Raw genomic sequence first — 22,217 nt, forward strand, 5'->3', positions numbered from 1 at the left:
AAACTCTTAATTTATGGATATCATGTAAGTTCCTGTTTGGAGTGCCATTTTTAAATCAGAACATGCAGTTCTGTATCAATTGGAGTGCCAAAAAGTAACTGATTTTCTTGAAAGATTTTGTTTTATTTCAACAGTTAGTTTATTTGGCATACAGTTCATACATTTACATCATTAATCATCAAGTATGCTAACTAAAGATTAACACCACCTCATGCTGGCATGTGATTGCATAAAGTTGATAGCTACTTTTCATCATTTTCCTTTTGCAAGAAGCAATCAAGAAAACAAGTCTAAACCCCCTAATTTATGTTCCATAAAACGTATTGGAAGCAAAGCCAAAACTATTTAGGTTTCCCATGTAACTTCTCAAGACCTGAAAACGAAGTATTAATTTGAACCTGTCCAGTAGCGTATAAGATATCATGCTTTGAGCGCTGCTGTTCTTCAGCAGTGATCTTTGTTTCAGTGCTCACCTGCAGAGCACTTGACAGGGATTTGCTCACTCACCTGTGCCTGCAGCTTCTCTATAGTGCATACTACTAAATTTCATTAAATACTAATAGTAAGTACACCTTAAGGACATTCCCAATTTACTTCTTTACTATATCTGCAATGGCTGAATATCCCAGGGAAACTACCTACAAGTATTACGAGGAAGGGTGATGATGTCCGTGACTGTAGGGTAAAAAGATACTCTTTCTACAAATTTCTGAGAATTCCTTTCCCCAAAATTAAGTTGAAAAACAGATATTAATGGACTCAAACCATACTTATAGGATATTCAACTATTTGAAAAAACACCCTCCCATGCAGCAGCAATGCCAAACACAAATTTGGCTACATTCCATACACAAGTCCTGAGGAAATGGTATTCTTGGCGGATGCTCTCAGTTGCATTTGTATTGTAAATGCATTTCTATTGTAAATGCCTTTACAAACGCAGGCCCAGCTTCCAGAAGCTATCACTAACTGCGTTGAATTTAATCATTGTGACAATGCCTTTATCCACCTAGAAAACAAGCATAACAATTCTGAGTGGAGTTTTCACAAGTATGTAAGTGATTGAAAAATCAGTGTGACTTGTTCTCCTAAGTAACTTAAGACCAGATAGTAATGGTACTTATGTGTCTGGGGATCAAGAAAGACACCTGATGGGACTTTCATAACACCTACCTCCCACTGAAATCTCATCCTCTTACCTTGCTTCTATGGGCTATTAGAAAGTTTAATTAATGAGTGTCTGAAGTGCTTTGCATAGTGTTTCATCATCCTTAGGAGAGATGCATGTAGCCTGAAAGCATTTTTATTCAGTCCTCTGGAATGATAAGTCAAGGACTTAGGAATGCTGGTCATTAATTTATCAGGAAATGAAATACAGCCTGGTAAGTCTTTTCCTGCAACCATTCCAACAGTCTTTGCATTATAAAAACAAGTATTATCTCCTCTATTTTCCTTCCTAAAAGCATAAGCACTTTAAGTCACATTTTTAGGAAAGCAGTAATAGGAAACAATATTAAGATTTCTTCAGATCTGTCAACTTTCACCGTGCCCGTTATATTGGATTTTAATATTCACACAAAATTCTGCAGATAAGAATCAGTAACTAAAGCTACAAAAGTAAATTATAACACGGAAGCACAGAAAATTAGAATATAGCCCTTACAATGAGACAAAATGTAGTGAGTAGCTATATTATCCACATAGGTTTTGGAAAGCATGGCTAAAGCATCCAGTCTAAAACACAAACAGGACTATTTAATCTTAATTCAGTTATCATCCTGGACACCTCAGGACAGGTTCACTATGAGCATGAAAATAGCCTTACCATTTCTGTGGACATCTTGATAAAAGAGAAGGCTATACAGTAGATTCACAGGCACATAATTTAAAACAGTTTTATTTACAGCTCCAGCCGGCAGCATTTCATCAACTACTATCAGCTTTTTGAAAGAATTTGTTTTCACACTTTTCTAGAAAACACCAATGCTTTAATTATAAAATATGTATATATAAAAAAAAGAAATCCAAATGGACTGTAAAATTTGCTGTTTCATTAAAAAAATTGTTTTAGAGTCCTTCTAAGGTGATTTTCTGTATGACAAACTTTCAGAGAGATGCTTGAAATTATATTGCCACCTGCTGTCTCAAACAAAAATCAGGAGGCATGTCTGGTTGGCTCTATTATTTAAAATTCTGCAAGTGTAATAGAAATATACTAATTTGGGAAATCCATTGTGAAGCAGGGGATGAAATATAAATTTTAAAATCATGAAGAATGACTCTTTCTTTCTTTTGCTTGGCCACAATTGGTCCAGAAAAAATTAGAAGGAAATTACCAGTAAAGACTGTGTAGCTAAGCAAGCCCTGCTTATCATGAAACAACACTCCTTGCAGCTCTGATCACATAGTGATAAGATACATACAGTTGGTAAGAAATAAGGATACGAGATTCATGAAAGTGAAAAGTTGCTTATTACAGATGCAGTCTTTTGAGAGAGAGATTGTGGATACTGCAAGCTGACTAGGAAGAAGAAAATGCTTCAGTCTTCTGCATCTCCTTCAGCAAAGTGGCTGTCTACAGAAAACCAGGATTTAGTTTCTCTACGCTAATGCTACATTTCAACTAATGAAGTTTTGGGAGAGTCAGGATAGTGAAAGAAGTAGAGTATGAATACTAACAGACACTCTACCAAAAAAAATATTTGAAGACGTACACTGAAAGGTTACAAATATAAATACTAACTCAAGTATCTGGGGAAGAAAAACCTACACTTGTATATTCTGTGCTTCGCAGGACTTCATATGTAGTGCATCACTGAGAAAAACTCCATGTTTTCTTTTCCTCCCTTGTTCTAGTCCCTAAATGAAAGTTTCAAAGACTCATTGGCTGATCTATCAATCAATAAATACCATATAAGCAGCTGCAGAGCAATATTTGAAAAAAAAGACATAGTTTTGTCTGAGGACTGGCGTTGATCTTATATAAAGACAAACAAAGCAGTTCAGGTAGTAGAGCAGAGAGCAGATTTCACGTACCCATTAAACCCACCCTCATTGTCTGTTTCTCTATTATTGCTTATTTGTTTTCTTTTGTTTTCTTTTGTAGTCTTAAAAGAACAAAACTCCTATTCCTGTCAGCTGGAGTAAGCACTACAAGATCTGCTCCTATATATGTGGTACCTTTAGCCAGACAAAATAAACTACATCTAGAAGCAACACTATTCAAGACAAGTCTTATGGGCTTAATGCCCTTTTAAATGAAGGCTTTCAGTAAGCGTTTGGCTTTACACATACGCTTAAAAGCCATCTCGAATAGTAAAACATCTAAGCAGGCTCTGAAGCATTTTATAGAATTTGACTATACTCTTTAACGCCGCCAAATCGTACTTAAGCAAGTTGAAGGTGTTTCTCTTGAAAATGAGGATTCAATTAATTTGCACGCTTACACATCCTCTTTTTCAAGAAGCCGTATCTACAAAACAACAGATTGGTTGGTGCTTAATATTGGGCTTCTAGAATGCTCCTCAAGCATCACACATGGACCATGAAACCCCCAGCAGCTGGAGCACCCACTGAAACAGTGACAGCCCCAAAGGGGGGGTCACAGAGTCCAAAAGAACTGCCCTGCAGGCACCACTTAAGGAGCTCGAGGAGTCTAAGGAGTAGAGGCACCCGTCAGGGACAGCAGAGCCTGAGGAGGAGAGCGAGGGAATCTCCTCCTGCAGAGCAGGGCTGTCCCCAGGAGAGAAGGGAGAGAAGGAAGCACGGAGGGAGAGAAGGATGGAAGGCTGGAAAGAAGAAAGGGAGGAAGAAAAGGGAAGGAGAGAAGGATGGGAGAGAATGGAGGGAGAGAAGGAAGAGAGAAAAGAGAGAGAAGGGAGAGGGGGAGCGAAGGGAGGGAGAGAGAGAGAAGGGAGAGAGAGAAAAGAGAGAGAGAAGGGAGAGAAGGGAGAGAAGGGAGAGGGAGAGGAGAGAGAGAAGGAAGGGAAAGGAGGAAGGGAAGAGAGCGAGAGAAGAGAGGGAGAGAAGGGAAGAGAGAAAAGAGGAAGGAGAGGAAGGAAAGAAAGAAATAAACAGAAAAGGCCGAATGGAAAGAGGGGGGTCGCGGGGCAGCCCCACGGCAGGACACTCTCCTGTCCCCCCCGCGGGAGGGACTCCCGCTGCCACCGCTGTGCAAGCGCGGCGGGGGCGGGACTCCATCTCCCACAACCCCGCGCGGCGGCTCGCGGGTCCCGCTGCCCGCGCCGCGCGCAGCCAATCGCCAGCGGCCCCTCGCGCGAGGCCGGCGGCGCGCCATGAACCTGGGGTAAGGCGGGCGCGGGGAGCCGCGGGCTGAGGCAGCCGAGCCGCGGCTGAGGCGGGAGCGGCCCGCCCGGCAGTGTCACACGGCCGCTTGGGTGGGAAAGGACCTCAAAGCCCATCCAGTTCCACCCCCTTCCCGCTGGATCGGGGACTCCGAGCCCCGTCCAACCTGGCCTTGAACACCTCCAGGGATGGGGCAGCCACAGCTTCCCTGGGCAACCTGGGCCAGGGCCTCAGCAGCCTCACAGGAAAACGTTTCTTTCTTACCAGATCCGAGGGATGAGGCATCTCTTGTGCGAGGAGAGGCTGAGAGAGTTGGGATTGTTCAGCCTGGAGAAGAGAAGGCTCCGAGGAGACCTTATAGCGACTTTCCAGCAGCTGAAGGGGCTACAGGAAAGCTGGGGAGGGGCTGTTCGCTAAGGCTTGTAGTGGTAGACACTGGGCAATGGGTAGAAACAGGAGAGGGGCAGATTTAGACTAGACATACGGAGGAATTTCTTCACTATGAGAGTGGTGAGGCACTGGCCCAGGTTGCCCAGGGAAGCTGTGGCTGCCCCATCCCTGGAGGTGTTCAAGGCCAGGTTGGATGGGCCTTGGGCAGCCTGACCCGGTGCGAGGTGTCCCTGCCCATGACAGAGGGGTTGGAACTGGATGGGCTTTAAGGTCCCTTCCAACCCAAACCATTCTATGATAAGTAACTTCTCAGAAACGCAGGAAGCTTGAGGTGTTAAAGAACATCTGGACCAACAGTAAATGCAGTGTTATAATTAAGTGCAAGTGTTATTAATGTAAAAATCTTAACATTAGATTACTTAATATTTGAGGTTCTCCTGTCTCTTTCATTATGCAGAGATGGACTGAAGCTTGAAACTGAAGTGCTGGATGGAAAGCCTAGGCTAATTTTAGCTGCTTCTGGTATGGGTTTTTTTTCATCATTTATCTTAAGTAAAGCTTCTTGAAGTTAATATCCATGCAACGTCAAGCACAGCCTTATGGAAATATTATTCAGATTAGGAAGAATATTTGTGAACTGTTATTTACCACTTCTCTTACTCACCAGCCTGACACTGGACAGTAGCTCAATAGTGAAGTTCTGAGTAGTCTGGCCACTGGTGAACAGCTGGCAAATAGCGTTGGCTCTCTACAGCTTGTCTCTCCATTCATAAAATTAAGTTAAATACCAGTATATACTGATTGCGTAACTTGATAATTTCTGTAACTATATCACCTTACTTAGCAAGAAAAATGAGGCCTAATAACTCGCTGCTTAATTTACACAGAATTACATGATTACAGTCACATTTCTGACTTCTCAGCAGCTTTAGTACTTGACAGTTGACATTTGTAATTTTCAATAAGCAGTTTATTTAGGTCAGATCTCATTACTACCACCCGAGATAGACTTTTTCAGTATATGTTTATAATTAAGCATTAATAAATTCTATTTTTGTGATTTGTCAGCCATTTTTCTATACAAGCACAAGTCCGCCTTCCCTAACTGTTCTGCATAGCAGTCAGGGAACAGAAATTCTCCATTTAATACCCTCTAAATTATATTTAAGTTTGTGCATTTGCCAGACAGCTGTCTAATGAGACGTTAAGGGGTATTTTGAGTCTGTAAGTAATACCACTCTACTAGAAACAAAAACTCATGTGCTGAGTATTGCATTCCCTCTATTAATCAATATTATAATATTCTTTATTAATAAGTATTTTATTAAACATAGTACTTAATATTATTTTTGAGACCACTACATCTCTATGCATCCTCTAGGATTTTTGTTAAAAGACTGAACAGTTTCAGGGCACAGGTAAGGGGAACAATGAGGGATGGTGGGAGTATGCAAGTATTGTTTCTTTAGGCTGTCAGTGATGGTGTCAAATAACATCCTGTGGTTAAATGGGGTTGGGGCTATCCTGGAAGAATGCGACACACAGCAAACTGAAAAAATCTCAATAAACAAGTGAAAATAAGCCATTAACACAAGGGTCTCTGAGAGAATTAATAGCAGGGGAGGATCAGGCTGGCACAATAATTTTGTTAGATCTGTATGAAACTGGAAACAGTCACCAGAATATATCCACCTAGTTTTGGGTTTTCAACGTACTTTTGAAGTGTGTATACTGAAATAAAAAATAAAATAATACAATGGGAGCAGATGTTATGGGGAAAATGCTTTCCCCCTGCCTTACAAAATTCACATCAATGTAACAGTTTACTAATTTATCAAGATTGTTTTTCAGGAGGAAGTTGTTATTAAATACTTCTCTCATATGTTTGCATTTGTTTCCCAAAAGATAAATCAAAGCCTACGGTGAAGGTAAGCAAAAAAAAATTACTTGTTTTGTTAGACCACACAAATTAAGTAACTCATTTTTTAACACAGAAATTTGAGAACACATTTGAATTGTTGAAATATTGTAATTGATGATATTTGTGAAGGATAAATATTTATTACTTGGGCTCGTAATAGCTGTTAAAAAGGCTGAATTAAAAGTTCTATGACTACTCTTACCTGTGCAAAATGCTTTAGTTTACTTTGCCAAGAAATTACAGCAGCACAACAAATCCTCTAAATCAGACCTTAAGAGACCCTTAAAGGGATTCTGGTATAACAGGCATCTGAAGTGTGTTTTAAGTTCCAGTCTAGTCATACAGGTTGTCTGAGTAAACTGGAACACAGTGTGTTGGGGAAGGAGAGAAAGCAGAAAAGGTCTCAATACATAGGAGATCATTGCAGGTGTACATCAAGGACCTTGAAAAGGATAAATCTTTAGTACAGAATGGAAAAATGGAGATTGAAATAATGCTATGTGGTGAAAACAGATAGCTGTTTGAAGCCGGGCTTCAGAACCACCAAAGAAAAGCAGAATTAATATTTATGAATTCATTTAAATTTTACGCTACATAAAGTTATTTTTCATACTGTCATTTTTCAACATTGAAATTTAGGTGCTGTATTCTCTTCCAAGGTATTCCTAGTACTCCTGAAAATATTCTATTAGTTTCTATTGATGTAAAATCAATAGATTTTTTTCTAAGGAGAAAAGTAACACTTAATCTACTTGTTACTTTAATCTTGTTTTCATTTGTTACCATGCAATTTTGTTTCCTTAGTTAATATATGCTGAAATCTTACTGCTTTAACAGATGGGTAATAAAGCCAGAGCACCTAAACAGGCACTGAGAATAAGGCATACTGGGCATATTCTGAGGTCAACACAAAATGCTTGTATCAAGCAGGAAAACTTAACAAAACCAAGGAGCGAATCAAGCCTATCAATGACAAAAGGTGAAAAACTGCAAGTTATGAAATACTCCTCACGTGAAGCCACAACTAAAGATCAGGCTTTGATTTTCCGAAGAGACGGCACAAACAGATCTCCTGGTTCAGAGTATCCTAATGTTAAAAAAAGTAAACAGAAAACTCAAAATCCACCTGTATCAGCTGAAGACCCAAGAAGTTCGGCATGTTTAACACAAGAACAGCTTCAAGAGATTTTGATGACTGTAAAAGGAGGAACTAGATGCTTCTCTGAGACTCATAATGAAAAGGAAGATGAAATGAGTAAGATACTGATAGTTGACTAAGTTAGTTTAATGGAAACAGAGCAAAATATGAAAGCTTATCTTTGCATTAATAGTGTAAGTTTATTTGCGGGCTGCAGAGATGTTAAGATTTCATGGTTGCAGAAAAATACTGTTTGCTGTTAAGGATGTGAAGTTGCCTGTTACTATTAAGAACTGATTTGATAATTTTATCACTATAAACTGAGCATTGCTTGATAGTATTCCAGTACTTTGAAGAACAAACCAGCAAGCAATTCCACCAATATTTAATGCAAAAAAGGAATCATTTTACATTACAGGAAAACCAGTAGAATTGCACTGTACCATTGCCATTAGTAGTTGGGGGAAAATAACCCAAACAATACCTCAAAGAGACAGGTCTTTCTGGTTTTGTGAAGAGTTTAGGTCATGCTCTGTGTCTCCAGAGCAGTAGTGCCCTTTTCCTCTGGCCCAAAGATGTACATGTGTCTTTTTGCCTAACTGTAATATTACTGTTGAATAGTAGGTTTGGGTTTTTTTCCACTTCTACTCAGAAGCACAAGAACTATTGTGTACCTTCCTATATTACATCCTTCCTCCTGTTCATGGACCCATGGAAGTGGTCAGCATTTTGCCACCAAGAGTATGACATACTCAATTAATTAAATTCCCAAAGTCTGAACTTTAAGCCAAGAATAAGTGATTATTGTAAGTCTAGCATTCTAAAAATACCCTGTGAAGTTGTAACTTAGGTGCTTCAGCTGTACAAGCAGGGCTGAAAACAGTATTGGTAAACAGTGGGGAACTAGGAAGTTTCTGCTGTTCTTTTATGTTTATTCAATGCTGAAGAAACCAAACAGTGGTCATATATATTTATATATTTTTAAGATATTTATATTCTACCACAGCTACCAATGAGGCATCAGAGAAAGATGTTATACCATTGCTCCAAAAACCTTGCGAAGTTTCATCTGTTCCAGATGAAGCCAACTCTGATTCACGCAGGAACCAAGAAGCGTATCCTCAGACAGGACAGAAAGTTATGTACGTAGATCTGTGTTATTGCATATGTAAACTGTATCTCCAATAAAGATTCATATTGTAGTTCTTAAGCACAGTAAGAATCTTTATAAATAGTAATTTAAAAGTTAACCTTTCAAATTAACAGATTAGCTTTTTAGGCAAAATTATTTTTTCCCCTCGTTCTTTCTAGAAATGACTCATGGAAACCTGCTGACATGTTTAGTACCTTGGGTGAAAGAGAAGGAGAAAAGGCCCTATTAGAATTTCGGAAGATCCAATGGAAGAAGGAATTAGGTACTATGATACACAGAATATATTTGATTGATTTATTACTCTCAGAACGCCAAGAAACTTCAAGTTCTTTATGCTTTTTTAAATTTACTTATACCAGTGCAGTTGCTACAAATTGGAAAGAACGCAGTTTTATATAGTCTCCAAGACAGGTTAAGATAATTGATTTTCAAAATTTTGTGCAAATATTATGTATAAATTCCTGCAAAAATGCTTCTTAACCTATTAAATATTATCACAAAGAAATATATATAGTTATGCTTCATATTTTAGGAGTGACTTACTACTGATTTTGTCATATTCTGCCAGTAGTTGATAGCCGTTGTCATTAACAAATTTATCTTATTTTAATGTGACACTTTTCACCCGACTCTACAAACATGACCCAATGTATCAAATTGCATTTTGAAGGTGAAATAGTTTGCAGTCCTGCCCCATCTGTTGAAAAATAAAAATGTTTGACCCTGTAATAAATTCTCATTGACAAATTAAGCTTTCTGTGATTCACACAGAACTGTTGTGTTTTGTTTTCAACTTGGGTATAGACCATCTAGTTTCAGGGCTTCGTGCTGCAATGTCAGTAGCTTCTGTGTGTAGCTCCATTGGTTTTCATAATATTATAGTAGTCCAAGACCAGTATAATAAAACGGTGAGAATTTATATAGTTGATTATTTCTGCTAGTTCTCCTTCTTCCCCTGGGATATTGTTATACCTTCGATGTTTTGTAGTCTTGTTAGAGAGAATCTCCAACTACCTTTACAACTCTGGGTAGAGACTCACTAGCATCGTTTTAAGAGTGAAGTCACATTTAGACTGATTAGTCAGAATGGTTACTCTTGTAGTCCATTTTACAATCAAAATTACAGGGTAGGCATGCATTGCTGCATTTGTTTTTTAGGAAAAAACCCCTCAAACTCTCCGTATTAAGAACTCTTACTAGAGTCTGGTTTTTTTGAAGATGAACAGGTAGCACTGAAGAAGAAACTGAAAGAAACTTTGGAGGGAGAAGTGGGTTATTTCTGGGCAAAACCTGGCAATAATAAAGCCCATAAAAAGAAAGTGGAAACAGCTGACCCAGATGAGGTAAGGCTATCAATAAACACTAATGAGCACATGCTTTCCACAGTACTGTTACAGAACTGTTCAGCTTTTAATTCATAGAAGATTTTACTTTCTATCCCAGTCTCAGTTGTCACTTCATGCTCTTCTGTGGCAATGAATTGCTGCAATTCCCCGTTTCACACTTCCTCCAGTCTGTAGCCCCACAAATTAAGATCTTTGTAGTATGAACAACCCATTCCTGTCCTTCCTTGTTGATTCCTAACTAAAAGATACGTTTTGCTAACTAAAAGATACATTTTCCAGTTCTGTTTTGAGGAATGTAATTCCTGGTTATTTATTTATTTACGTTGTTCACATTCTCATGTATATTTGATTACTTACACACAAAGCATAGCAATTTGACTTACTCTGACCTGCCTTTTAGAAGTCAGCTGTAGCTCTGAAAATGCTGTGTCAGGTGAGCATATTATACTCAGATGAGACTGCTTCTCCAGTGAAACTGATGGCTTTTAAACAGAAGTTAGGATTGTACTTGCTATCAGTTACTACAGCAAAAGCAAATAGGGTTTCTTTGTGGTGTATCCAACATTCCTAGAAAAATTGCCACTCTATCCAGTAAGAATTTTTCGGTCTACATAATTAAGAGATGCTGAGTTATAAATTACAAGGTTTGGCTGAAGTTTCAATGAATAGCAGCTTCTAGAAGTATAATTTACTTGTTTATTATATGCTAAAGGCTGTTAATACAAACAATGCAGGTGAGCTAAATAAATCAAATCTTAAACAACAGTGGTTATTTTATTTGCAGACAATGTTTCCAGCTGACTCAAATATAAGGACTGAGGAAAACCACATCTGTACACCTGTCTTAACCACAGAAGCTAATGAAGTTCCACTGAATGTTTCAAGTGCTCCAGCTGGGCAATCTTCCAATTTCAGTTCTTCTGACTTATCAGCTGTCAATTGCACAGCATTTTTTATAGGGGTAAGATTTTAAATTGCATGTAGGTTTTTCTTTTTTATTGACCACAGATTTATATCTTCTGTAGTTCTTTTAAACCAGAAGATTTCAGTAGATCTTTTTGCTTTCTCTAGAGAATTGTGTCTGATAGAATGTTTATCAAAATATTGATGCTTTGAAGACAGTGCATTTTCAAGGCTGATGTGAAGAGCAGTACTAGAGGTGTGAGCTGAAGTGTCATTTAGGTTTTAAGTATGCGTTCAAGAAAGAGAGAAATGGGAACCTGTCAGAAATAGGAAACTTCAAAAAATGTGTTGGTGGCAGAAGGTTCAAGAAGTAGTTTAACAGTTATTACTAGTAGGCACTGACTGAAGAGTGATCGTTGTAAGATAGCATTGGAAGTTCTCAGTGCTACTGCAGTTTGTTAAATATTATAGATATATAAGGGAAAGATTTCTGCCAGGTCTTTATTATGTGGCTAGACCAGGTACTGAATTTTTTGTTCAAGGATGAGACTAGCAGTGATTTTGTTTTAGGAAGCTGTGCCAGAGGAACAACGTCTTAGTGCTTTGAAGCATGAGCAACAGAAGAAGTGGCTTGAAGAGCTGGACAAACAGAAGGAAGAAGCTAAGCTACGAAAAATAGAAGAAAAACTTGCTTTATCAAAGGTACCTGTGGTTCAGAGGGACTTTTTGAAATAAGTGTAGTTTTTCTCTCTGTTTTTGTTCTAAGAAATAAAAGATTAAATTGTAGACCTATTGAAGTAGTGACCAAGATTTAGTCACCTATAGCACGTCCAGGTTTTCACCATAAATCTGTAGGTCAGTTTAATTAAAAGCTTAGCTAGTAGCTGTTCCAGTATTTCAATTCCAGAGAACAGACACCATGTGTCTGGTACGATGCATTAGACTGCTTGCTACAGGAATAAAGACTGCGATACTGCTATACTATATTTTCTTTCCAACCATTGTCTGAAAGCACTAGAGTTTGGAAGGTGGTGTAGAGACACGGGCTAGACACTGTGTAAAAGGAAATTTTCCATAGACCATGGAACGAGATGAGAAAAGAAAAGTTATAGACAACTACAGTTTGTAAACATGGTATTCAAATCCTGCATCTAGAACTATTTTAATATATGCACTTTTACGAAACTTCTTTAAACGTTTCTACTCCGAAAAGTATTGAGGAAGATAGCCTTCTCTTGTTGCCAAGGATGGTTACATACCAACACACAACACAAGCCTTTTCATTCCCTGAGTTGTTGAAGGAATCTAATTTCCTTTGTAAATTGAACTTTGTAACTGTGAAGGGAACACAGCTGTGAAAGGTTCCTTCATTAGCTGCCCTGCTTTTTAATTTGATGGCGGTGCTGTGGGAAGGTGGTTGCAATCAACAGAGAGTAACCTAACAGTAACCTGGCTTCCAGCCTCTTTTTTGAAAGGAAGTTAATGTGCACTTAATCTCGTTTTCCCAAACATCTTTTCTTTCCAGGTCTTGTGTTATACTTTCAATCCTTCTGCATATTGCACCACAGATGTGCATAAGAGTAAAGTAGATTTTCAAATTACTCTGATCTGCTTCTACATCACAGAGTATTCAAAGGGAACAAAACTGAGGGAAGAGGAGGAGGAATAGATTTTCTTGCCTCTTTTAAAATAGGTGTGAAACTTTTCTGACCGAGATTATTTTTTGTTTAAGCAAAAGACTCCCAGAAAGTCGATTAGATTAGATTATTTTAGGGTTTTTTTTCTAGCAGAATGCAAGTTTCGAGACAGCCATTTCTCCAGTCTCTCCAGGGAAACAGTTCTTTTAGTCAGAAGAGAAAACCTTCTCATTACCTATAGCAAAACCAAAGGCCCCTTAGGTAAGAATCTTTTATTAGTGATTTATTGTAATATCTCAGTTGCCAGCACTGACCCGAAAAGATAACCTGGATGGTACAGAACAGAGATTTAAACCCAGTATGTCACCTCTACAAAAGTTTTAGGTACTTGCTATGATAGCAGTGGTGACTGCTGTGGGTGGAAGAGATTTTGAAAGAAGGCTTATTTTATGATGGACCTGTCTAGATGAAAACTGCCAGAGATTAATATCTGTGCCCAAAACACGTTAATTCTGCTATCATCCAGAAATAAAATGGAGGGGGTAAACAGGACAGTGGTAAAAGATGCCGCATGTTCATGTTACTAGAGAGACAATGTGTACACAACAGGAGGAGAGTATGGCAGAGTGGACAGGGTATTGACGTCTCAGTCAAGCACTTCCCAGTACTATTAGAAAAATTGTGGAATGGAATAGTAATATAAATTTAAAAGGCAGTTCAAAAAAGCCTGAATCCATACTTACTTTATAATTTTTTCAATATATTTTTTTTCTCTTTCTAATTTTGGGGGTTTTTTTAACCTGAAAATAAAGTAACAATATGCTTTTGCTGACCAGGTATACAGATCAGCAGTATAGATCAGAAGTATAATTTGTAATGTAACTTGCATTTTAAGCAGCAGAGAGACTTCTGTTTTCCATTTTAGGGCATTAACTACTGCCTATGTTGTAGCCCCATAACAGAGCTTTTCAAATGTTCCTGTCTTAGAAAATTTATATTGTCTGTTTTGTTAACCATTCTCTGTAGAAACAGTGTAATTGAGCATGTTTCCATTTTTTTTTTTGTTGCTTCATATTTATTTAGGCTGAAGAGCATGACAGATGGGCAATGCATTTTGATTCTTTAAAGAACCACCTTAATGTTAATGCACAGCACCCCTTAAATGGAATGTTCAAAAAGCAGCCTGAAAGTCTTTGCCGGTCACCTGACCCTAAGGAGCTGACTGCTTTTATTCACCCTTTTTCACCTGCAGCTTTAGGCAACCTCATGCCCTCACAGGTGGGAAATGCAGAAAAAGCTGCTAAAAACAGTGCTTTGGAACACAGTCAGAAAGTCAGGTGAGGGTCGTTTGTAAGGATAATTATCTTCCTAGCTGGTACATTTCTGATACCTCCTCAGAAATTAAAAAAAATAAAGAAAAATAAAGAAAAAGACTGCTTAAATCTGATCTTTGTGTCTCAGTCATTTAATGTCTGCTTTTTTCAGAAATACCTGTTGCTTCATTTTTGAAAGAGACAAGAAATTGTTCATTAATAAAATTTATTGCAAATAACCTTACTGTGCTCCTTAGTAAAATTAATTTCATAGTTGTAAATTAATACAATCGGATAACCTCAGTATGAAAATATTACTTGAAACTTAACTGATTCTAATTATGAAAAGCTTTAGGATTATGTTCTTATGATTAAAACACTTACATGTTTCTTTGTTTATAGCTTCCTCCGTTCCATGACAGCTCTCCTGGACCCTGCACAGATTGAAGAGAGAGACAGGCAACGGCAGAAACAGTTAGAACATCAGGTAGACTTCTGTTTTACTAACGCTATTTTAATGAGAAGAAAGGATGAAAAGTAGTGTTGTCACGTGAATAAAACATGAGATTTAATACCAGAGTCCAGTGAAGTACTTGACTTTTATGCCTCTGATTACATGTTTGCAGTTGCTTAATGGTATTTCATTCAGTTAGACTCTACCGTTTTCTTTTTTAGTATTTATACAGAGATGATTGCATTTCTGTAACAATTCTTGCCTCAAAAACTTATAATGTCGTCTTTAGAGCTCTAGTAGGTTTGTGTGCATATTTCTTCAGTTCCACTGTCATCAGGTGGACTGATATTTACAGATACCTACTCCATGACTGTTTAAATATTTATCTACTTTACTGTCATTTAAATTACTTCTGTGGCGCTGTAGCTGAATGTATACCTGCATGATGATGTCTCTGGCACAGTGTAAAAAAAATCTTAATATGAATGTAACGAGCCTGTTCTGGTCGAATGGTTATTCTGCTAGATTGAAATGCTAACTTATAGTATGTAAGGTAAAAATCGGACCACCGTTTCTTTACAAGAAAAATAAAAGTTTTTTTTCAAACATAAAAAGCTACTTCTGTTTATCTCCAAGTGTTTCAAACGGCTGGTGGTGTTGTGTCCCCCCAGTCCAATGCCAAATTCATTATGAATACAATGCCAAATTATATGAATACATAGCTTATAATACTTTTAATACTATATTTTTTAATTTTCTTTTTTTCCTTATATTTCTAGAAAGCAATAATGGCTCAGGTAGAAGAAAAACAGAAGAAGAAACAACTGGAGGAAGAGCAGAGAAAGTGGGAAGAACAAGAGGAAGAACAGCGCTTAGCACGAGAAAAAGAACAAATGCAGAAACAGTTTGAAGAAGATATGCTGAAACAAAAACAAAAGGCGGTGGGTTCTTGCATTTCCTTTTCTGCAGATAGCCTGTAACAATAGAGGGATTGAGGAAAATGGTTCTTGTTCTTCACCTTCAAAATGGTGCCAGCCTGTTGTTTTGAAAATGAAAACTGTCTGAAACTCAGACATTTGAAACCAAAATCTTGTCTCCTCAATTAATAAACTTGTAACACCATACAAGTTTACAGCACATTTCCTTTTGTGGACAAGGGCCTCTTCAGGAAGATAAATGATAAGAAGTGGCAAAAATGGGATTGTAGTTTTCAGTAATGCATTTTTAATGCAAATTTTAAATTAAAAAAAAAAACCCTCAATTGTTGTAGTTGGTAACTTGATTATTTATTCTTTTACACTGTTACAGAATTTGTAATTAGTGTACCAGTGTTTATGAATTCATCTTTATATATAATCATAAAAGTTATACATCACATACTGCATCTACTCAACTAGGTTTTGTTTTATTTTTTAAAAAATAAGCTTCACCCAAAATGAGAAGGTATGGAAACCTTGATGTTATGGAGATTAGATAATCCTATTAATTCTGTTTTCAAAATAAATGTTCACATATATTTCCTTTTTTTTTTTAAGGAACTTGCAACTCTCAAAACAAATGAGCTTTATCAGTCAATGCAGAAAGCTCAAGAATTAGCACTGAGACTAAAACAAGAACAGCGCATTCGAGACTTGGCTCAGAAAGGACATGACGTTTCAAAACTTCAGAAGAACCTTGGTTGTGGCAAGTGCAAATCTTTTCATACTCAGTTGCCTATTCCTTTGGTGTTTGCGTGCAAGTTGGTGGTGGGTTTTGTTTTTCCTACCCATTCTGCATTTATGTCAGAAATCGCTCCTTTGCTTCACCAACCAAATTTTGTTTCAGCTCATTTAAAGAGCTTTCCAAACAAATATCAGTGTTAACTAATATGGAGGATATTGTATGTTAGTAAGCTTCAAAGGCTATATTGCATAAAGGGAAAAAAACAAAAGTATCAAGAATGCATAAGGAATATTTAGACCTATAGGCTGTCAATTAGATTTCCAGTAAAAAAGGGAGAGTATTAGAATCTGAACCGTAGTTCACAGTGGTGTTTTGAGTTCTAAAGCCACAGTAGTCTGATAACTTGATAGCATGGCTTAAATGGAGCATACGTTACTCAGCTGAACAATTTTACTTATTTCTTTATAGGTAATACAGAGTTTGAAGATTGTAGTACTCACATTGCACATCAAAGTCATATTTTTTCTGATGACATCAAGAGCCACATTGATCAGCAGGCTTCTCCTCGGAAGGACACTGCTGTGCAGACAGGTATGCAGCCTTAAATTTAATTACTTTGGTGTACCTTGAGAAAGACAGTTAAATGGCATCTTTGTGAAACTGAGATATAAGGCCAAATCACTGGCACTCAGAATGGAACAAAAGTAGCAAGAAATACTGTGTCAGTCACAGGCATGTTAGACTATTACAATGCATCACTGGCTTAATTTCATTCTCCAATCTTTTACCTCCCACCCTCCTTAATGAGTTTGCTTTTACTGGTCCTGTCTATCTTCCACATCAAAAGAATAAAAACATTATGAAACTATTAACAACCAATTCTTGAATAAAACCAGTAATGGGAGATTAATACAAAAGTCAACAAGTAATTTGAATAGCTCAGAACTGGAGTTAAAATACAATTATTTCTTTTAGATGACTTTAATACTTCAGCATTCGCTGAGTCAGCTGAGGAAAGAACTGTGTGTTGTGGGTCACCTGATATTTCCATAGAATACAAAGAAACTTCTAACAGCAAAAAATGCCAGAAGGAAATGCAGTACACAGATAAAAATACAATTTCAGGAAAAGAGACTGGTGGCTTTTACAGCGAGCTATACGAACACTATGCCAGAAAGGAAAGACAAATTAAACCTTCGGAAAACTACAGAAAAAGACCTGACTGGAACATAAACAAGCCTGGGAAAAGATACGTTCCAGCATCAGAAAGATACCCCAAACAGCTTCAAAAACAAAGAGAAGAAAACAAAGTAAGACGACAAATGGAGCTGCTTCAGCTAGTAGAAAGAAATACCCCTGGGAATCTCTGCTGGAAAAAGGGCGGCTATTCAGACAGGTCTCCTTCACCTCACAAAGAAACAAATGTCAAGAATAAGGGACATAGAGTCAGAAAGGTAACTATTTCATCCTTAACAACGATAGTGTGTATCTCTAAGACTCCTGCTCCATGCATTTTTTCCTGGATGGAAATTCAGTTACCTAACTGAATTAAGAAGGTATTAAGAATTTTGCCATTACTGTCCTTTGTGTAAAGAATGGGTTTAAGTGTTGTTTTGTTAATGATCAGAAGAATATATTCAGATTTTGTGACTTGGCTTTTACTGTTATTTCAGTCTTCCAAAGTAGTTTTTCATTTGTTCATTATCATAGATTCATTTTGTGAACAGGGAGCTCAATTGAAAGCAGTGCGCAGGACAGAATGACATCATTGATGGCTCTTTTTTATCCTGTCCTTATGTGGTGGTGATGTTTGAGGTAGAGGAATACCTGTTCAAGAGAACAACTTTTATTTCTGCAAAGAACATAAGTTACTGAGGATGTACTCTGTTGTCAGACAAACACATCCTTCATAGGGGAGTAAGTTCTCTATAGTAGGCATGGACCAATATAGCTTGTGGCTGGGAACAAAACAGTTTTCACTTAAAGAAAATGCTATCAAATACCTTGATGCCTTCTCTCTCCCTCTCACATGCTCCCTCTCTCTCTGTGTTTATATACAAATATATGCATAAACACTTCAGTTCCTCATACCTTCCAACAGAAAAAAATCCAGTGTAGCAAAGGTGGCCACTTCAGTTCTGTTCAGCCATTTGCTTACTGTGGCTCCAGGCACACGTTTTGGAAGCTGTGGGTATTAAAAAAAAAGTATGTGAAACTACTTCATTGTTTACATGGGAATCTTTGAAGATTTATTCATTTGTTAAAATGAATTCATTGCTTTTTTTCTGAGGTTAATGGTAAATATTCAAGAATTTTGTACCTGTGAAATAGGGCAATGAATTTTAAGCAGATTTTTAAGTAAGCATTGTCTGAGGCATGGCATATGTTAATATTTGTCATTTAAATAGAAAACTTGTACTGACTACATCTAGAAATATGACCTTTCCTTTAATAATCATTAGCTCGGTCTGAACCTTTCAGGTTTAGAAATGCACCTTTCCAAGGCTATTGGAAAATTATCTACAGTATTTTTGATAGGGATTAGGGCTGCCAAAGACATTGGAGCAAATCCTCCTGCATTTGTTCAATTTAGTTCATCGACACTACAAGTCTCTAGTGCAAGTCTTTGGTAAACACCTTTCTCCCCAACTCAGGTCAAATGGTCCTTTTGCAATTTCCAAACAAACTTGTCTTGAGAAATGAAAACTTTGGATACAAAAAACATGGAACTTTTTATTTCACTTTTGACTTTCTTGGTTTCCTTCTAGGAAGAACAATTATGTAAGAATCATTTCAACCAAGAAAGGTACGTCAATGCTCAGTATAAATACATTAATAGTGAAATACACATGCTTTTCTTTCCTGATTTTTAAAGAAATAATTTAGATGCATCTAATTGTCTACTATTAAAAACACACAAGGCCAAAGTGCAGGTTGAAAAGCAGAGTAAATGAGCAAAAGTCCAGTCCTCTGAGGATTCTTTATCTCTACTGTTTGAGAAAATGAATCACGTTTTTTAAGTACTGTTTCTTTTTTTCACCGAAATTGTTTTAATTGTTTCACGCAGATCTGCATCCCCCCCTGTGCCAGCAGTTAAGAACAGATTACACCAAGTGCAACAAAACCAGATACATGCTTCTAATTTCCTGATGCATAACAACAGTAGCAGAAGGGAAAAAACCTTCAAGACAGATATGCAGCAGACGAGCTCCCCTCCTTCCATTACAGAGGCTGCAAGACCTCCCTCTTCACAATTTATTCCTTATGTTCGAACAAATGAAGTCTATTATCTCGATCCAGATGCCCCAGTGACAAGACCTTCAACTCACGACCCGCAGTATCGACAGTTTAATGGTACTGAAATGCATTGTGAACTGATTGGTGTAGAAGAGATGTTACAGTGATTTAGTTCAAAGGGCTACAAATTTATTCAATTTGGTCTTTTTTTTGGCGGAATTTTGCAGTAACCCATGTGTGTCACTGACTGTACAGAACGCCTGCACAACAAATTATTTTCTGTATTCCAAAAAAAAAAAAAAAGGCAACAGAAAAAGTAAAAAAGGCAACAAAATATCATACTCCTCATACTCCTTTATCTGTCTTTTTTGTCCGTTTACATTTAATGAAGGATGATTGCACTTCTCTGGTGTTATTGCATATAGATTTGGGTTTACAAATCTGTATGTTTGACTTAAAAATAGCGATCGTAATCTGATAGCAACCAAAACCAACGATTTTTTCAAGCTATTAAAATCTACTGCTTCAAAAATAAAACAAAAATGATAAGAGTATTATTAACTGATTTGATACACATTTACTTTTAGATTCTTACCAAACGCCAGGACAGATTTTCAGCTCCAATCACGTTGGAGAGCCTCTTCTAAATCCTGATGTAGTTAAGAACAGGGAGAGACAACAAGCAATTCTCAAGGGATTGTCAGAATTACGGCAGGTAGGCAAAAAGTTATTGGATGACCGTGTATGTATTTAGGCTCAAACAGTGGAAACTTACATAGTCATAAGCACTGGTCTTTTTTTTCCAGCATACATAATAGGTTTGGGGCCTTGTCCTCTAGTATTGTTCCTTCTTACTAATTTTGCTTTTCATGCATGACTTCCAACTTCGGACCATCCTTAGATCAGCTACGAAACAGCAAAGTACATGAGAAAACTGGAAACCAAGAGGAATGGCTTTGTTTAGTCTCTAGGTTTGATAGGGTTGCGTATAGTAAGAACGTTTCAAGGGGAAAAAGTATTAATAGTATTTTAACAAAACACTGGAACCCTCATTAATGACATTTCACTGCATTTCACGGGTAAGCCCGTCCTGACAGAGCAGTGTGAACACCACAAACACAGCAACAGTGCACAGAGCGCGTGAGCCAATCAAATCTAATGGCATAGCAAAAATCCCTTTTTCCTCTGCACATTCATCCCTGCAAAGTGGCCTGGCTTCCACTCCAGTCACACTTCACATCTTTTGCAGAAGACAGGAAATCTTTAGTTCCCTCTCTCCTGAATGCTTTCTGTTGTACTGCTTTTTAAGCGGTCTGTTAAAAAGCACTGCCCCTGAAGGAGTGAATAGTTTTAAAAGAAGGAACAGTGACACTTGATTAGTTAAGGCTGCGCAAGGAAGATGGAACATTCACATTTACATTCTGTTCATTTCAGGGCCTCCGGCAGAAGCAGAAGGAGTTGGAAGCTTCTGTGATTCCCGCTGTAGCTCAAGAAGAGAACTTTACTTCACCTTTTTGACATCCATGCGAATGTTCTGAATTTGGAAAATGCAAATGCACAGCACTTCGTTTGCTACTGTAATGACGAGCCACCTCTACCTTTTTAATGAAAGATTTAAATTATGTGAATTTTGATAGGTTACAGGGTTATGTTTCTTTTTCTAGTAAAGCTACATTAAACTAATGCTGGTGCGTGTTTAGAATGGCTTTCCTGCTACCTGACAGAAACAGCACAGAACGATGCACTCAGTCCTCTCCCTTGTAAGTCAAGTCACACAACGGGTGACGCTGCACTCAGTGCTGTAGGTGCTCGAGTGGTTCTTCTCTCACACACACACACACACACCCCGCAGCTTCTCAGAAAAGGGGGTTCTCTTTTTGAAACACAATTATTTATTTGCCGTGGTCTGAGGGAGGGTCCCAACGCTACCCTGGGCGAGCACTGGGTTCTCTATTTAAAGCAACTGTTAAACAGGAGAGATTCAATTTTAGGGAACAGTCTACAGAGTGGGTGGGTTTTGTTTTTTAAAAGCTACTCTTGTTAGCCAATAATATTTCTCCCAACTAATTCATGAGCCCGGAGTCATCCAGTTTCACAGTGTCATCTGGTACTAAACCGCACACCCTGCATAAAAGGCCACACTACAAACGGGGAGAAAACAAACCCAAGTGTGTGACTTTGGACGACCTGAAGAGCCAAGCAGTGAGCACAGGAGCCAAGAGGATTAGTTTATGCAAACCCAGCAAAGTAATAACAAGGGCCATCTTGAGACGCCCTTGAGACACCACAGCTATTTACCTCCAGGAGCCCGAGTGAGGAGACGATGCAAGGATGAGCCAAGTAAGAGAAGCACTGGGGAAAAATAAGTTTATAATGCAGCAGAGGTGACATTGAGAAGAACAAGATTAAAACAGGTAAAACTCTGTAACAAAGCTTATTTAAAAAACAAACACAAACGACAAGGAAAACGCCGGTAACTGTGTTGCTAAAGTGGGAGAAGCAAATGACCCCAGTAACTGAAACCTGTTTTGTTCTCTCATTACAGTAATTGCAATGGCGAGACAGAAGTTGTAAGGTCACACTGGTGGTGCTGTAATAAACACAGAGCAGCAAAAGTGGATGCAGAGATAACTGCTGTTCATAAAACAGTTGGGGTATTTTCTCACCTACTTTGGAAACAATATAAAAACCACAAACAATGCAATGTGTGAGCGAGTCCCTTGTGCAACAAGAGTTTACTTTATTTTTGTAATGGAAC

The 22,217-nt window shown here is 37.9% G+C and overlaps 1 protein-coding gene across 3 annotated transcripts; it reads left to right on the forward strand.

Annotated features, from left to right (window-relative positions):
- The first annotated feature begins 4,232 nt into the window (after window positions 1-4,232).
- On the forward strand, window positions 4,233-21,662 carry CCDC66 (coiled-coil domain containing 66). 3 transcript variants are annotated; one of them, XM_054076276.1, is made up of 19 exons: window positions 4,233-4,306; window positions 5,153-5,217; window positions 6,601-6,623; window positions 7,454-7,871; window positions 8,761-8,896; window positions 9,066-9,169; window positions 10,126-10,250; window positions 11,038-11,214; window positions 11,727-11,858; window positions 13,877-14,130; window positions 14,509-14,593; window positions 15,340-15,501; window positions 16,096-16,243; window positions 16,691-16,813; window positions 17,198-17,676; window positions 18,991-19,028; window positions 19,290-19,576; window positions 20,047-20,174; window positions 20,894-21,662. In XM_054076276.1, exons 1-19 carry the CDS (start codon window positions 4,296-4,298, stop codon window positions 20,975-20,977), a joined length of 2,979 nt encoding a protein of 992 aa, XP_053932251.1. In that variant the 5' UTR covers window positions 4,233-4,295; the 3' UTR covers window positions 20,978-21,662. The 3 variants fall into 3 exon arrangements, with proteins under 3 accessions (XP_053932251.1, XP_053932253.1, XP_053932252.1); XM_054076277.1 differs by having other exon boundaries at window positions 4,236-4,306; window positions 6,547-6,623; XM_054076278.1 differs by lacking the exon at window positions 11,038-11,214.
- The last annotated feature ends 555 nt before the right edge of the window (window positions 21,663-22,217 follow it).

Source organism: Cuculus canorus, chromosome 11 (genome assembly GCF_017976375.1).
Source record: "Cuculus canorus isolate bCucCan1 chromosome 11, bCucCan1.pri, whole genome shotgun sequence".
Taxonomy (NCBI): Eukaryota; Metazoa; Chordata; class Aves; order Cuculiformes; family Cuculidae; genus Cuculus; species Cuculus canorus.

What these genes read in the sequence shown, in the direction of transcription:
- CCDC66 (XM_054076276.1), top strand. An exon ending in AATCAAAGCCTACGGTGAAG is followed by an intron (nt 6,624 to 7,453) that starts GTAAGCAAAAAA and finishes CTGCTTTAACAG; the next exon opens with ATGGGTAATAAAGCCAGAGC. An exon ending in CAGACAGGACAGAAAGTTAT is followed by an intron (nt 8,897 to 9,065) that starts GTACGTAGATCT and finishes CGTTCTTTCTAG; the next exon opens with AAATGACTCATGGAAACCTG.